The sequence below is a fragment of the Cajanus cajan genome, chromosome 2, assembly GCF_000230855.2.
Source record: "Cajanus cajan strain Asha chromosome 2, NIPB_CcT2T_4, whole genome shotgun sequence".
Lineage (NCBI taxonomy): Eukaryota > Viridiplantae > Streptophyta > Magnoliopsida > Fabales > Fabaceae > Cajanus > Cajanus cajan.
The window spans coordinates 72,189,639-72,206,794 of record NC_138518.1 but is presented as its reverse complement, the minus strand read 5'-3'; the positions used below and the strand labels follow the sequence as shown (position 1 = coordinate 72,206,794).

At 31.6% G+C, this 17,156-nt stretch overlaps 2 protein-coding genes and 1 long non-coding RNA gene across 3 annotated transcripts; 2 read left to right on the top strand and 1 right to left on the bottom strand.

The window, feature by feature from the left end:
• Window positions 1–3,442, top strand: LOC145955334 (protein unc-13 homolog). Its single transcript, XM_083069997.1, has 3 exons — window positions 1–807; window positions 1,160–1,313; window positions 2,084–3,442. Exons 1-3 carry the CDS (start codon window positions 788–790, stop codon window positions 2,156–2,158), a joined length of 249 nt encoding a protein of 82 aa, XP_082926123.1. The 5' UTR covers window positions 1–787; the 3' UTR covers window positions 2,159–3,442.
• A 138-nt stretch (window positions 3,443–3,580) lies between these two features.
• Window positions 3,581–6,790, top strand: LOC145954531 (uncharacterized). The gene is made up of 5 exons (XR_014431770.1): window positions 3,581–4,454; window positions 4,758–4,863; window positions 5,387–5,518; window positions 5,846–5,997; window positions 6,437–6,790. It is a non-coding gene; the product is annotated as an uncharacterized LOC145954531 (long non-coding RNA).
• Window positions 6,791–11,044: 4,254 nt separating this feature from the next.
• LOC109799743 (zinc-finger homeodomain protein 2) lies at window positions 11,045–11,821 on the bottom strand. Its single transcript, XM_020360364.3, has one exon. It carries the CDS (start codon window positions 11,601–11,603, stop codon window positions 11,088–11,090), a length of 516 nt encoding a protein of 171 aa, XP_020215953.2. The 5' UTR covers window positions 11,604–11,821; the 3' UTR covers window positions 11,045–11,087.
• Window positions 11,822–17,156: the final 5,335 nt, after the last annotated feature.

Sequence of the window (17,156 nt, the reverse complement as noted above, 5' to 3'; positions counted from 1 at the left end):
AAAAATTTCTGCATATATTTTTTTTCAGGAAAATTCGTAAAAAAATTTTGCAAATATTTTTTTGTAAGAAAATTCGCAAAAAAATTTTAGAAATATTTTTTTGCAGGAAAATTCGTAAGAAAATGACACTTTTCTAGTAATGGCTGTGTGATGAGAATAATTTTAGATGGGCCACCCGTTGTGGGCCCACATTCACTACAAATTTAAAAAAGAAAGGCTGATGATAAACACACCTCCACTTACGTATAAACACACCTCCTTTTCAAATAAATATATATATAATGTCTAAATTACCCTTAAAAAATGAAATTTCTAAATTTATACATCCCTTTCCCACGCTCAGTTTCCCGCACCCCCTTCCCGAAATGATGCAGTCTCAGATCTCGTGCCTGCCGCAGCTCAACGCGCCGCCGGTGTCTTACCCCGGCGCTCCGCCGCTGGTGATGCGCCCGCTTGGCCAGATGCCGGGGTACCCCGGGCAGGGCCCGCCTCCCATGGCGAGGGGACCTCCGCCACCGATGCCGCCCGGGAAATTTGCTCCTAGGCCCGGCGGTGCTCCACCGTAGCCTTACCCTGTTCCGTCACAGTTTGGACAGCGTCCCATGGGGCCTCCTCCTCCTGGTCAGATGGTAAGGGGTCCTCCGGCACCGCCTCATCCCGGGATGCCCGCTCCGCCACCGCCTCGCCCCGGCATGCCACCACCACCTGGAGGTGGTGTTCCAGAGTATGGTCCTCCTCGACCTGGCATGCCCCCTCCGCCAAACCCTCTGAATCAACAGCAACAGTAATGGGAGAAGGGATTGATAGGTTGGTTTGTGCTGTTTTGCTCATTCCTCTCTTTTAGATTTCGTTGAGACTGTGTGTTAGCAGAATTTGTTTTGAAGTGAAGTGATGTATGTTTAAATGCGGGGGTGCGGGGAAAGAGGGTCACTACAAAAAATAATGTAAATAGTAGGGGTCTTTTTTTGGCGATTTTAAAACATTTTTTCTAGACATCTCAGATGATGATCTTCGTGAAACTGCATATGAGATCCTCTTGGCTTGTGTCGGAGCCACAGGGTATGCTGTCAATATATGTTTGCTTCAGGGGATGTCTTTTCCTTGTTTACGCGTATTCTGTTCTTTATGTTAAAACTTTGATTTGTTTCTTGTTTATCAGGGGTCTGATTGTCCCATCAAAAGAAAAAAAGAAAGAAAAAAAATCTAGCTTGATTAGGAAGCTTGGGCGTAGTAAAAGTGGAAGGATTTTATCCCAGTCTCAAAATGCTCCTGGATTAGTTGGCTTGTTGGAAACTATGCGTGTTCAAATGGAGGTATATAGGGATTTAGATTCCATTTACTTATACTTTAATCCATTGGTCCTTCCACTGATTTTTTGTACCATTGTTTTTTTTTGGCAACATAGTGTAGTGTACTCTTATAATGTTTGACAGCCTCTGATTTCTCTAATGAATATCTTAATTTAGTAAAACCTTTATGATATTGTGGCTTCCTCTTTTTATTTGGTGGTTTAGAGGCTGAATTTTGCATTTATTGAGATGGAATTTGATTAAGAGTAGCTAATCAAATATTATCTTGTTAATAGCATGCACAAAACCATACCGAGGTAATTAACATGTCATATAATTATACCTGGAGATACATATCCTTGAGGAGCTAGAATAAGCCAAAAAAAACTGCAGTGATGACTGTCAAATTTTGAAGTGATGGAAAAAGGTATATCAAAGTCCAAAATACTTAAATCTGATGAAGCCTGCAAGATAGAAAAAATTGATCAAAATTTTAAACATGGTTAAAGTATGATTGGAACAAACAAAAGGAAACTCTTTAATTTTTTTCCCATTGGGATTGAAATATACTCGAGTTAAAATCCTTCCTACAGGGGTTGAGTCAAAGAACAACATGGGTTGATTCATTCTGTTTGGACCATTTTAACCTTGCCATAATGATTATGAGTCTTATCTTGATCAGAAGATTCATAGCCACTTGCATTTAACAAGTTTTAATACTTTATATAATTATAGTTTAAAATGATTTAGTATTATTTTTAGTTTTAATTTATCTTTTTTATGTGATTTTCTAGATATTTCCAGTCTGCAGTATTAGACCTGAAAGCTCAACTCAAGCCAGCTTCTATGTAGGTATTGTTTACCATTAAGTGTTTTAACTGGATCTCTGAAAATAATCTTTTTCACTGATCATCCTTCATTCTTTATCAATTAATTTCAAAAGCACTATTGTTTCCCAATTTCTTTGAGTCATTTAAATATTGTTTTACTGATACCTTGCATCCATTTCTCAGATTTTTTTTATTGGATTTTATGTTTTACGTGTCTCATATTTTAGAAGAAATGTTTATCCTATGCTATCAAGTGCTAAATAGAGATTTCAAGTTTGCAGCATGTATAATTGCTTGCACTATTTGTTTATTGGCAAAATTCTTTATAACCCAATTGATTTAGTTAAAATTTGTTTAAATTAGGTAACACTTATACTTTTCCTCCCAGTAAACCAAGAGATCATTCCTCAGGAAATTTTCCTTTTGTTGAACTTTATTATGTTCTGTAGTTAATAAAACCTGCAAACTTTCCTTGGTTGTACTTTTGCAAACTTTTTTGTTTTATATCTTCCGATATCTTTTGGATCATTTGGATTCTGCTATTGTATGTTACAACAACCAGGTTGTTTAAATCTTGTGTTGCTATTTACATATAAAATGCTTCAAGGTTGAAATGCTAAATTATCCTCTAGGCACCTTTGCAGTTGCTCTGTTGGACAATCCTATGCAGTCAGGGACCACTATTAGTTGTAAACTATTCAGTATTTTTGGGATCTTAACTGACCCCTTATTCTCAAGAAAAGAAAATTGCAATTTTGTGGCGGTTTAAAACTGCCAGATATGTTGAATCAAGAAAAATTTAGATAAATTTTGTGGCGGTTTTAAACCGCCAGAAAATGACAAACAAGTCAAACAAAAATGCATTTTATGGCGGTTTGAAACCTCCACAAAGAGGTTGAATTTTCTGGCGCACCAAACCAGCGTTTACGAAATATCCGCCAAAAATAGTTTTTGTCGACCGTAGATCCGGCGGTTATGAGTGACGCCGGTAATGTAATTTGTGGCAGTTTTTAACCGCCAGAAAAAACCAAATTAACCGCCACAAATCACACATTTTTTTTGTAGTGGGTGTGGGGTGAGGGGAAGGGGGGTGCGGGGAAAGGGATGTAAATTTAGGAATTTCATTTTTTTAAGGGTAATTTAGACATTTTATATATCTTTTTTTAAAAAGGGGGTGTGTTTGTACGAGAGTGGAGGTGTATTTATCATGTGCCAAAAAGAAAAACTAATATGGTAACTTTATTAGATTGGGCCAAAGCCCATTGTTAATTGGCAGATGTTAAACACACCTCCACTCTCGTATCAACACACCCCCTTTTTTAAAAAAAATATATAAAATGTCTAAATTACCCTTAAAAAAAAATAAAATTCCTAAACTTACACCTCCCTTCCCCGCACCCCCGCACCCCCACACCCCACACCCCCTTCCACTACAAAAAAAAATGTGTGATTCGTGGCGGTTATTTTGGCAGTTTGTGGCGATTTTTAACCGCCACAAATTGCATTAACCGCCGGATCTACTATTGCAACAAATCGTTTGCGACGGATATTTTGTAAACGCCGGCTTTTTTCAAGAAAATTCAATCTCTTTGTGGCGGTTTTGGTTTAAAACCGCCACAAAATGCATTTTTATTTGACATGTTCTGACGGTCGGAAACCGCCACAAAATTGCAGTTCTATTTGACTTATTTGTCATGTTTTGGCGGTTTTACACCGCCACAAAATTCATTTTAATTCTGTCCAATTCAAAGTTTCTGACGATTTTAAAACCGCCACAAAAATACTATTATCATATTTTCCCGCACCCCCGTTCTCCGCAACCCCCTACAGTCATCTATCTATTTTCTTCCTGATACGTTTAATGTACACTATTATTAGCCATTACGAACTATTAGCCATTTCAACGAGCACTTGTTGCAAAATGCCCCTATTCTCCATAGCTGTAGCAGTTTCCAACAACACTGCCGCCACCTCCTCCACCGTACCTTCCACTATCGCCTCTGCCATACCTCCCTCAACCGCCGCCGCCTCCTCCACTGCCTCCTTGAAAGCAGTCCCTCAACCGCCATCGCCTCTTCCACCATAGCCACCTCCGTCGTAGCCTCCGCCTCCTCTTCCACCGCCGTAACTCAGACCGCCACCATGACCACCGCGCCTGGAGCCCTGAATGGCAAACTCGATGGACTCCCCCTCGGCGAGGCTTCAGAATCCGTCAGATCGAATCTGCGATTAGTGAACGAAGAGATACTTGGTGCCATCATCGGGGGTTATAAATCCAAATCCCTTGGTATCATATTTGGAATCATTAAACGACGACTCTCGATTCAGATTTCAAGTTAGGTTTTCTGTTTCTCGATTTGACATCATATCTAAAACCAAATTTTGTTGTTGATTCTAACATGGCCACCGTTGCTAATCCCATGGATCTTCTCCTTTTTTACCTATCATGTTTCGTATTTTCTTGATCTGTTGTGTTGAATTGTGGATTGGATTCGGTGAGTTTTTGTTTTAAATGGTTGATTTTAGGGTTTTGGGAAGGTTGATCTTTTAGGGTTTGGTGTGTTGGGTGTTGATTTGAGATGTGTGGGTGCTGGGTTTTGTGTATTTGTTGATGTGTTTGAGTTTTTGTTGGTTTCAGATGCGTGGGCGCACAAGACATTAAGCACAAAATGTGGGTGCTGACTGATAAAGGGAAAACGTATCCCATTCAAAAGTGCAACTTTTTTTGGCAATATTTCCAGAAGGTATCTAAAGATGAACTTGAAGTTTTTATGTGTGTTGAATGTTAACAACATGCAGTTCTATGTCCAATTTGTTCATGTTGGGCTGAGAATTTAATTGATTTGATGACAGCTATGCAGGTGGGCCAATAAATTCCCAACATTAAACAAAAATGGACGTGTTTGGTTGTGAATGAGAATATATTTTGGATTGTTTGTGGTTGAAAGATATAGACGAAGCTTGAGGGGAGATTTTACTGCATAATTATAAGACCTTCAATGTTGTTATGGAACTGGATGTTGGGTGATGCAAAACCAACGAGATAATAAATTCAATGTAGAAGAAATAAGAATGTTCTTAATCAATGTGGCCAGTGGGGGAGGACTTTGTTGTTGTTCTTTTAATCTGGCAACAATGAGCTAATTTATAAGAGTCCACTATTTATTTTTCTTGCCATTGTACTGTTCTGTTCCTATTGCCCAATAGATGAATTATATGTAACTTCAAGTGATGAGCGGTATCCTGAGTGTACTTTCTGTTATACAGGAAAATTGAAACTGGTTGGAGAAACAAAGAAATAGTGTTTTTGGACTTGACTTAATAGAGAAAGAAGATGGTGTTTTTAGCGAAAGTAATGAAGATAAAGATGAACGGGATCATAGAACAGCAATGAATGCAGTAAGTAAATATTATCCCCTTCAAATGCTCTAGGCTGTTCGTTTCCATTATTATTTACGTCATATGCCAAAAGTATAAAGAAAAATAAAAGAAAGATATTATTACCTATATTGGAGTTCTGGAGCATTTGAATATTGAATTTTTTTGATCTAACTTTCACATTTCCAATGTTTATTCTATTATATATTTCTACCTATTAGTTTATGCTATAGTTTTAATGTTTAATACCCTGAATCCGAGAATGAATTTTTGAAATATCGCATTTGATGTCCCTCATTATGTTGAAATTTTAAAATATCTTTTTTGGGTATCTCCTGTGTTGTAAAGTTAGCTGCTGGCCTTGAAAATAGTAGCAGAGCGTCCTCATTGAGCCCTACAAGCACTCATCTCAATGGTTCTCAGATCAAACATGATCAGTATGGATTAGGATCTGAAATAAACAACAGTGAAGTATATCCAATCTTTGATCTTTGCTGCAGGTCTTTCTCTCTGCTTTTTTAAAGCACTAGTTATGTTAGCTTAGCTCATTTATATCTTTTCTATGGTTTGCAATAAGTTTGGACCTGACTAGTATGTATTATGAATAGAATTTGCTGCCACTTCTATTTTTGAGGGCAGAGGGGAATTTCCCTGTTCGACATGTTTTGGGCCGGGAGAACCACACAAGCCAAGGGAGTCAACAAAGGATACAAACACAATCTGTTTATCTTTCATCTTATAATAACATATTATACACCAAGAAATTGAATGTTACTAAAACTATGTGCATTAAGCCTATCCAATATGATTCATAAAAAAGAAACTTAATTGATAAAAAAAAAACTTATTTTATCTTGTAATGATGTTTTAAACCTGTAGATGTAGTGCCCAATATGAAACACGTAGCAGGCATTTTAATTACTTGTTTTTCTATTGCAGATGAAATTTTGATGGCCTCGAGAATTATACCACGAGTTACATGTTTTCGACAGATTTGCACAAGATTATTAGGATAAGTGTGAAGAGGAGGATATAAAATTAGTTTTGCCTTCCAAAATACCATCCCTCAAGTAACAGGGGGCGGGTTCTTTGTCAGAGTTTGTTGATTACTTCAGAACATCCCTCAAGTCACAAGATCTGGAGCTAGTTCTAGAGGCAGATTCAAACTTAGATAGTTGGTGCTCTAACTACTTTTACACTTTGCTTCTTTGCTTTGAATATTGTTAAATAGACAACAGCAACTTCATACCATATATGTGTTATTTCTAAGAAATTTATCTGCTGAATTCCATGATCACCACTTTCTTTATTTTTTATTTTAGTCATTCTTTGTTGTGTTGTCATTTTTAATTTTTTCTTTCTAATTTATATATTGATAAATGTTTCAAGAGTTACATTTGTATGTTCTATATTTTTTTACATGTATTACTTTTGAATTTCTTGGATGCATATGATAAACAATGCCATATTATTATTAAGACAAGTTTAAATTAATTTGAATGAGAATCGAACACAGTTTTAAATCCGAATGAGAATCCAACACAAGACATTTTTAAAAACTTCTGAATATATATGGAAGTTGAATTTTGAACCAAATTAAATGATATTTTAAATAATATTATTTAGAAAGTCCTATATTAAGAGATGAGCTTACTTTAGACTGCAAACGAATGATATTTTCAGTAGTTTAAAACCGCCACAATCTTTAAATACTATTTTCCCGTTCTATGCCCCACGTGACAACCATTTTTTTTATATTATTTTAAAAAAAATTCAAAAATAAAAAAATTATTCTTAAATAATTTAATCTGACCATTTCGACTTTTTTTTTAATATATCGTTTTATTTTACTATTTTCTTAAATATCTCAGATTATATTTTATTTACGTAAATATACTGTTTCTTTATACATTGAAAAGTCGATTAACGTGGAAACGATTTCTCAATTAAGCTTTTACTAAAACATTGAATACCCCCTTTGAGAAATCGGTGGTTGCCAAACCGATTTCTCATCGGGTCATTTTTTTATTATTTGTTTTTTAGTTTTTTTAAATTTTTTAAAAATTATTTTAGTTATAATTAAAATTTTAAATTTATAAATTAATATATTTTATAATTTAATTATTTCAATGTCATTTAATAAATATTGGTAATATAATATTTTGAATTATTTAATAATTTAATTTTTTCAACAAATATAGATATTTTAATATTTAAAAAAAAAAAATATATATATATATATATATTTATTGTTGTAATAAATATAGATATTTTAATATTTTTTTAAATATCTATTGACTAAAAAATGATAATATTTTTAGGGTATTTAAAATTTTAGTTTTTATTTAAAAACATAGATAATTTAAAATTATTTGTTAAAATTATAAAAATTTATAATTTTATTTTTATTTTATTTGTCTTTAATTTGAAACAGGAAAAATAATAGTTTCATGAAGATGAACAATTTAGAAATAATAAAAATATGTCATGCTAGACCTATGGCTAGATATTGTCTTGATTTTTTTAATAATGTTAAAAGTTGTTAATTTAATGTTTCTTTATGTAATTATATTTGAACAAGAAAATACATAACACATAAATATTATTATAATTATAGGTAAAATTTACTAAAATAAGTGATCCTAGAATTCGACAAGTAAAATTTTTATTTATATATAAGTTACTTGAATTAAATAACAATATAATAGTCATTAATTTTTAATAATTAATATGGTTAGTGTTAATTTTCAATAATAATTTGATAAATACCTAAAATATATAGAATATTATTTGCCAATTTATAATAAAAATGCGCTTTTAAAATAATTTCAAATATATTTTAAAAATAAAAAATTATTGTAAAATAAAGTGTATTTTTGACGATTGAAAAATAAAAAATATTTTTGGCAATCTAAAATAGCCATCAAATGTAAACAAGTAAAAATAATAGTATTTTTGTGGCTGTTTTAAAATCGTCAGAAACTTTGAATTGTACAGAATTAAAATGAATTTTGTAGCGGTGTAAAACCAAAAAATGACAAACAAGTCAAATAGAACTGCAATTTTGTGGCGATTTCCGACCGTCAGAATATGTCAAATAAAAATACATTTTGTGAGGGTTTCAAACCGCCACAAGAGATTGAATTTTCTTGTACTCAACCCCGGTGTTTACAAAATGTTCACCCAAACGGTTTTTGGCGATGCAATTTGTGGCGGTTTTTAACCGCCAGAAATCGCCAAAATAACTGCCACAAATCACAAGTGGAAGGGGGTGTGGGGTGTGGGGTGCGGGGAAGGGGGGTGCGGGGAACGAGGGTACAGGAAAGGGAGGTGTAAGTTTAGGAATTTTATTTTTTTTAAGGGTAATTTAGACATTTTATATATTTTTCTAAAAAAGGGGGTGTGTTTATACGAGAGTGGAGGTGTGTTTATCATCTGCCTTGTTAATTTATTCTATACATAGCTAGTCATACGTTCTTTGGTAGTGAGAATAAAAATAGCAACAAAATTTTAAGAAGAAAAAGACATGCGACGCAGACCAAGGGAGGAGAGAATATTTGTCTCTTTGAGCATATAATTGAGGCAGTAAACATACTCCATTTTAGTTGCAATTTTAGTATTTTTTTGCTATTGAGAGTTTTATTTTGATATATTTTATTTAGTGTTTCGCCATCTTTTTTGTCTAGTTAGTTATTTCATTGTTATGTTTTATTAATTGTATTGAGTTTTACTTTGTTTCATTCTTAAAGTAGAAAGACATTTTTGGATCATTTTTACATTTCGTTGTGTGCTTTGATACCAATAACTAGCTAGTATCAATATTTGAACTTTTTTGGTGGTATTTCTTGTAGTGAACATGGTACCCAATGCAACTGGAATGGTGATCTTGAATGGACCAACTATGCCCAGTGGAAAGGAAGGATGGAGGATTTGCTTTATTTGAAGCCTAATGATAAAACAAATGAAGAATGAACTTTGCTGTACATATATGTTTGTGGGTATATTTTAACAAATGATTGCTAACGTGTTAAAACCACGTATTAGTGGGGAGACTCGTGCAACGACCTTGTATTATCATGAACTATGTACTTATGTTACAAAAGATCAGGAACACAAAGTTGTTTTTTATTTGATCAAGTAGATGTTGGCTTTGAAGTATCACATAGGACTCCACTTACAAATCATTTGAATGGAGTATAAGGAACCATGAACCAACTTTTTGCTATGGGTATTAAATTTGATGAAGAAACTCGAGATTTATACTTGGTTATTTGCCACGAATGTAGGCCAGTTCAAAATTGGACTTGATAAACATTTATGAGAGGAAAAAAAAAAGAGAAAAAATTAAATAATTTTTTTCATAAATTAAAACTCGTTTGTACACAAACTAATCTATAATAAAGGAATTTCTAAAAATTAATTTATATAAGTTAATTTTACTATATAAAGAAGATTATTTTACTTTTCTCTCCTAATTAGTACTTTTAAAAAAGTTAATTCAAAAAGAACTAAAGACATGGATATAGATTCTAAGAATAAAGATGTGTATGTTCTTTGAAAATCTTAAGCATATACATGTGTTTAGTGAGTCCGCTTAAGGAATTAGAATATTTACTTTAATAACCGACACATTGCCAATTAATTGGGGCGAGGTTCGAAGGAAAATTCAAGATCAAGTTTAAGGAATGCCGTGTGATTTAGGTTTGAGAGAGTTTAGGAGGTAGGAGTAGTGAGACATGAGTTGTTGTTTGTGTAATATCTTTTTGTTTTGAGTTATTTTGTTTTGATTTGGTGGAATCCAAACTCCAACTTAGGTCCAAGACCAAGTGAATCCTCACAACTAACAACTGATCCTAACAATGTAATTTCAATTTGTTTGACTAATGTAAAAAATAAGTACACTATTGTGTTCATTAGAAGAAGACTTGTGCGGTGTAGACATTTTCGAGAAAAGATTTATTATTGGGTATGTTTAAGTAATTTCAAGCCTGTATTGAAAGAGAGAAAGAGGCAAACTTGATGCGTCCAAGGTTGGCCATTTATGGGGACTAATCAAACTTTGGTACATGCCGGTCGGATCGAGATCTGAATCTTTTAGAAATAACAAGTTGTTTGATGTGGTTAGGTCTAAATGTTTTATAGAATGACAAGTTCTTCGATGTGGCGGCCAAGAGGCCAAGACTTTATGTCAAATGGGAAAAGAAAACATTCTGACACTGAAATGAGTAAAGAATATTGCACAAGAGTGAGGACGTGTATGAAATTTTTATTGTTACAGTGACTTTGGTAATATTGATAAGAATCAAAGATGAGGTGCACTCCTTGGCATGATGGCTAAGGAAGGACACTTAAAGGCAATATATACTTTGTTTTAAGCTAAGGTATGATCTAGTGTCCAGACGAGTATGTGATAGTTATAAGTTGGATTGAATCGGTGTTAGGGCTAAGGTTATAGATACAACAAAAGTGAAATGCATAGAGACATATATATGTTGAAAGAAGTTGATTAGTAGTTTGTAGGCAGTTAGAGTTAGTATGGAAATGAAAAAGAGGAAACATGGAACTGGAAGTGATATTAAGTAATAAATAGTTACTGAGTGAGGGAAGAGACATTGCCAGTAGAAGAAGAAGAGTTGGAGTTCTTATGGTTATGCATCCAAACTTTGAAGACTTGCCTGCTAACTCCAATCCCTCGGCAGAACCTCTCTATCTCATCATCAAGATCCTTCCTCTGAAGCTTCCAACCGAGCTTCTCCGCAAACGCCAGCATCTTCTCCTTCTGCTCCGCCGAGAACTTTGACCTGAACCGCTTCTTGCTCCCTTCGCCATACTCCATCGCCGGAGGGCTCTCGGGGGCCGCCGGGTACTTCACCTTCCGGTGGAAGTTGCGGTGGCACCCGCACGCCGCGCATTGTAGCCCCCCTCCGTCCACCGTGAACTCGCCGCAGCCGTCAGTGGCGTAGCTTCCGAGGCTTGCTGCATGGTTTCTCAAGCACTCTCTGTATACGCTGTTCCACTTCTCGCCAGATCCTCCTTCCATTGATCTTCTCTCTCTCTCTCTCTCTCTCTGCAATGCAAACTTTGCATATACTATAATATATAACATTTCACATTTGCAATGACTACTATGGTCATGGTTGGATACGATATTTACACTGTCCCCCGTTCTAAGGACACGCTAGCTACGTACTATTTATAAGTAAACGGAGACGTCCCCATGAAATTCGTTAAGATAATGTTTTCTACACCCACACTCATTCTATTTTATAAACTACTCCAATTCACATATTACTTTAACCCTTTTATCGTCTACCGCTCCTTACAATACTAACTCATTTATCCCTAACTTTTCCGAATATATATACATCAAGGATGCTCAAACCCTAAAGCCAACAACATATATGGATATGCATATTATAATTAATCCACTTTTTTTTTTTTTAATAATTATATACATAACTAGTACTGGGTCTATGAAAGCTCAAAATTAGTTTATAGGATGGGAGGAGTATTATTGATGAGATCTGGAGAAGTGAAAGTGGGGAGATAGAAGGCGCGTGTATCCAAGGAAATGAGGCAAGGGGGACCCCTAACAGTATGGGCTCTGTCCAATAATTCACTTTGGAATGCAGAAACACAAACCCTTCGGGAATTTCATTATTTTGTATGCAGACACGCCCTTCTTTTTGTACTTTTGTACTCTCACACTATCTCTCCTCTACTAAATCAACTTATATGTGCCTAGCTATGGTTATGTGATTTATTGCATATATAAGATAATGAACTCAAAACCAAGTACTTTGTTATCAAATTAATGTTTTATTGATCAGGATTAAAGTAAATTTGATTATTATTTTCAATTTATTTTGGAATTCATATAGATATATATGTTTCAACCAAAAGGGAAAAGAAACAAACAAAAAATATGATCTACTAGCATACAATTAATTCCATTGGCTAATTTAGAGAAGAATCATATAGATTGACTTAGCAATAGTTGCATGGGCCTGAGCTGTATAAGAATGGTGAGAGTGTGAAATAGGGAAATAGAGAGGCAAAAGATGAAATTCACTTGATGTGTCGGAAAATAATAATGGTAATGCTAATGGTTGATTCAGTATCTTTTGGGAACCATTTTGCTTTGCTTCCTTTTCTCCACTCAGTGTCCAGTCACTGTACTATGTGACCTTTCCTACAGTAAAGCGAGAGAGCACTTTAGGTGCAATGCCTTCCTCTGTTTGGCTTTTTCCGGTTAAGGCTGCAACCAAAATATCGTTGCCCTATCAATTATCATTATTAAAGATTCTATTGCATTCTACCACTCCTTATCATACTCAATACCAATACAAATTTAACATAATAAATTACACCAAGGGAAACCCTAAAGCATTAATATTTCACCTTCTGCTTTCCTACTAAAATTCTTTTCTTTTTTTTTTCTTCATAATTTTAGGTGCTGATTTCATGTTTTATTCTATTAATTTTTCTTGTATATCGGATATATAAAGAGTAAAACTGAGAATAACGAGCAATGTATTTTGCTTTCATTATATGAAATTTCCATTTCTGATATTTTTTTTACAAGTTACGCATAGCTAGCTGCTCTAGAAGTTAATGTAGTTGGAGAATGATTTTCAATATATCATGTGTCAAAAGAGATCGCGAGCCACATATCCTACCTTAGCAAAACTTAGGTAAGGTCGTAATCAAATTAAACTGTGATACTTGTAAATGGACTTAAATTTATTAAAAAAAATGCATCATAAAATAAATAATTAATTTTTAATCTAAACGAAAAGTGTTCTATCAATAATTGATATTAAAGATGGTGTCACTTACATCCTGTAACTGCTGGATCCAACAAAAAGATAACGAGAATCATTTTCATTGCATTCGTAATAAAAGTTTTGCGCATGATCCTCTTTAATTAAAATTAATTTGTTAAATGGGTGTCTCTCAAACTCTTGAGAGATTGTAAAAATATTCATTATTATTTTTTCATCTAAATTGACATTAATAAAGTTAATAGAATTTGACAAAAGGACAACCACCGACTATATTTTGAAATAAGAGGGTCAAATTAAATTATTTTAAAAAATGAAAACAAATTGAATATTCAAAAAAATAAAGAGATTAAACTGAGCAAAAATTTATCAATTTTTTCGTCTTGATAAATTTAATTTATTATTATTTATTTAATAGTTTATTTTGTATTAGATAACTCTTTCATTTTTTTATTATTTTTATTTTCAAATACTTAATTTATTGTCATTTATGATCTTGTTAAGATAAGTAAAAAAACTTCAAATTTATTAGATAAAAAAATATGAAATAAATTTTTATTTACTTTGATCTCACTTTTTTTTAAAAAATATTTAATTTATTTCTCTAATTTTTTAAAAAAATTCAATGTTAACCTTTCATATAATTTTATTAACGCAATTAGCGTTAATTTGAACAAGGTGACAACATTAAATATTTTTAAAAAATAAATATCAAATTAATCTTTTTTTTTTAAATAAGACTAAATTGAATCATAAAAATAAATAAAGAATTAAAATAATAATTCAGCATAAATATAGAGTAGGTGTTCAATCTTCAACATTTTTATGTATTACCACAAGTTCAATCTTCAACACTTTTACGTATTACCTCGTGAGTTGTCACTTATCATATTAATTATCATCTATAGTACCGTTAAACTCGTTAAATTACGAAGGAATTATTTCAAAACTCTAGAGTTATAGGAATATATAAATTAATTAATTTAACATGATAATAATATACGTAAATAATTATTATAAAAATAAACTTAAATATATTTTTAGTCTCTACAAAATAAATGAGTTTTGATTTTAACCTATGTAAATATTTTTATTTTCCATCATTCTAAAATTTATAATTAAATATTATTTTTGGTCCTGGTAAAATATTTTTTATCTTTGTAAAATATATAAGTAAAATTATGATTTTGCTTTCTGTAAAATCTTTTTCTTTAATTTTTATCTATATCTATAATATAAAATCACTATTTTTGATTCCTAACAATGATTTTAAAGTAGATAAATAGCATTTATTTTAAAGATCTATAAACAAATTTAAAAATGTCTCACATTGTAGACAAATAAGTAGTGAAAAATAATTATATAACAATATAAACTAAAAATAATAGTTCTAAATTTTATAAGAATGAAAAACATATTTATTTTAAAAAGTATATTTAAATTTATTTTAAAAAAAATCAATCAAGCAGTCAATTAACTCCAATTTTTATTGACATGTTTTTTATTACAATAAAAACATGCAAAATATTGTAAGTAATAAAGGTTGGATTCAGAGGAAAGCTCTTACACACAATAAACACATTCAATTTAAAATTCAAATTCATCTTTAAAAAATGAACAAAAGTAAAATAATTTTTACATTTGTACATACATTTTTTTTCAATTTATTCACAATAATTTTCCTTACAAAAAAATAGGTAGAATAAGTTAAACGTTGTTGTAAGCACACATTTACATGAATCTCACATGCTTAAATTTAAAAAAGGATATGACTCATACAATAGCTTAAAATTGATAATTAAAAATTAATCTATGCTTGTATAACATGACTTTTACTGACCAAATATTATTTTAATAAAGAAAAAACTAATTTGAAGTAAATTTATTTGTTTTTTTTTTTTGCTTAGTAAATTTATTTGTTTAAATATAAAATAAATAAATTCTCTTAAATTTAATTTAATTAAGATTATAAGAAATTTTTCATAAGTAAAACTAAGTACATTTTTTTTTTTTGTTTTAATACAAATTTACTTCAAATTATCTTTCACTCAATTTTGGTATTAACTTCCCGGGTCAGACAAGAGAGCGGTATAAGGCCCAGATAAATGAAACTTGTGGGCGTGTTAAGGGTATCGCATTAATGTTGGGTTCATGATATATACAGTTTTTTTTATAAGTATCAAAATTATAAAATATTATAACTTTTTAAAAAAAAATTAATTTTACACTTTTAACTTTCAATTTGTTACTTTCTTCTTTTTATTCACACACTTTTTTTTTTCTCTTTTCAATTTTTATATGCTACCAAAATAGGTGAGGTGAAGGAGAAATAAGGGATGCATGTAAAAATTGAAAAAAAAGAAGAAAGATATGTGAAAAAAAGTACTAAATTAAATGTTGTGGATGTAAAATTAAAAAATTTAAAACAAAAAATTAAGAATATTTTAAAATTTTAAATTTTTTTTTTTTAAAGAAAGTGTTCTTATAAAAAAAAGAAGGTGTATATATCATGAACCTTAATGTTGCACTCTGAAAAGAAAAATGGATGGGCTTGATATTAATGATTCTTGTTTGCCTGGGCTGACTAAAAATAAATTTGGGCTACTAACACTTGACTTAAGATGTATATACCTCTTTTTTTTTATTAATAAGTACATCTTTTTTCTCTTTTCCAAAAACATTAATTTTAGTATTCTAAAAAATACTTTTTAGAATACTAAAATTAATATTCTGAAAAAGTATTTTTTGGAATTGTATGTTTTACATACTTCTAAAAAAATACTCTTGGAAACACTAAATTTACTATTTAGAAAAAACTTTTTAGAATTATGCAAAACAACACATTCCTATAGTGTACTTTTTGGAATAATAAATTTAGTATTATGTTGATAGAATTGGAATCTCTCCCTCACAACATACAAAAACAAGTAAAAAATTGAGAGTCAATTTTACTATCTAATATATGTCTCATGCTCAAAGCAAAATTACTCACTTTCTTCTTACTTTGATGAACACAACGTAAATTTCCGAAGCGACCTCCATTAGTATCTGATTATTCTCTCAATTCTTTAAATAACGAAGCGTAAAAGAATATGAGAAGTGTAAGAGTAAATTGACTCCTTCCTCTTAACCTCTATTTAAAAAACTTAACTTCCTTCTCTTTTATTTAAAATGAATATAAAATAAAATAATACATAATACATATTATACAAAATTATTTAACAAAAATTACATATTTCTCTAATAAATATTATACAAAATTATTTTACAAAGATCCGTGGATGGGGGAAGTTTGAAAATGAGAAATGAGGCCCAAGTTGATGAATGATCCAAGTGGACCTCTGGAGGAGCAGTGTTGTGAAGGAAATGTCAAAGAAATCCATACTCTAAATCATCATGGTAAATTGGACCTACTCATTCAAGTCTTTTCCGTACAGGCCTGCATTTATTGCCGAATTCTCCGGATTGATGACCCAAACATAAAATACGGTGGTCCAACCTTTAGAATAATAAAATAGTAGAAATGTTTTGTTTCATATATATATAAATACTTTACTTGTATTGTAATACCAATGTTCTTCTTTTGCCAGATCAGTTCAAGGCACCAGAGGCCGCTTTCTTAGATTGGGGCTGTCCTTTCCTTTATTATTTCCAACACCCCTTCAACTAACAAAAATATATAAGTTATTTATCCAATGTCACATCTATATTACTCTTTTCAATAATGTTTTACAATATTAATCTCTTTCATATAATGATTGAATTAATAAAATTTTAAGTTAAATTAATATGTAAGTTCCTATAATTTTATATAGTTTTTAAATTAAGTTTCTATACTTAAAAGATTTTTTTAAGTTGTGATTAAATTCCTACAT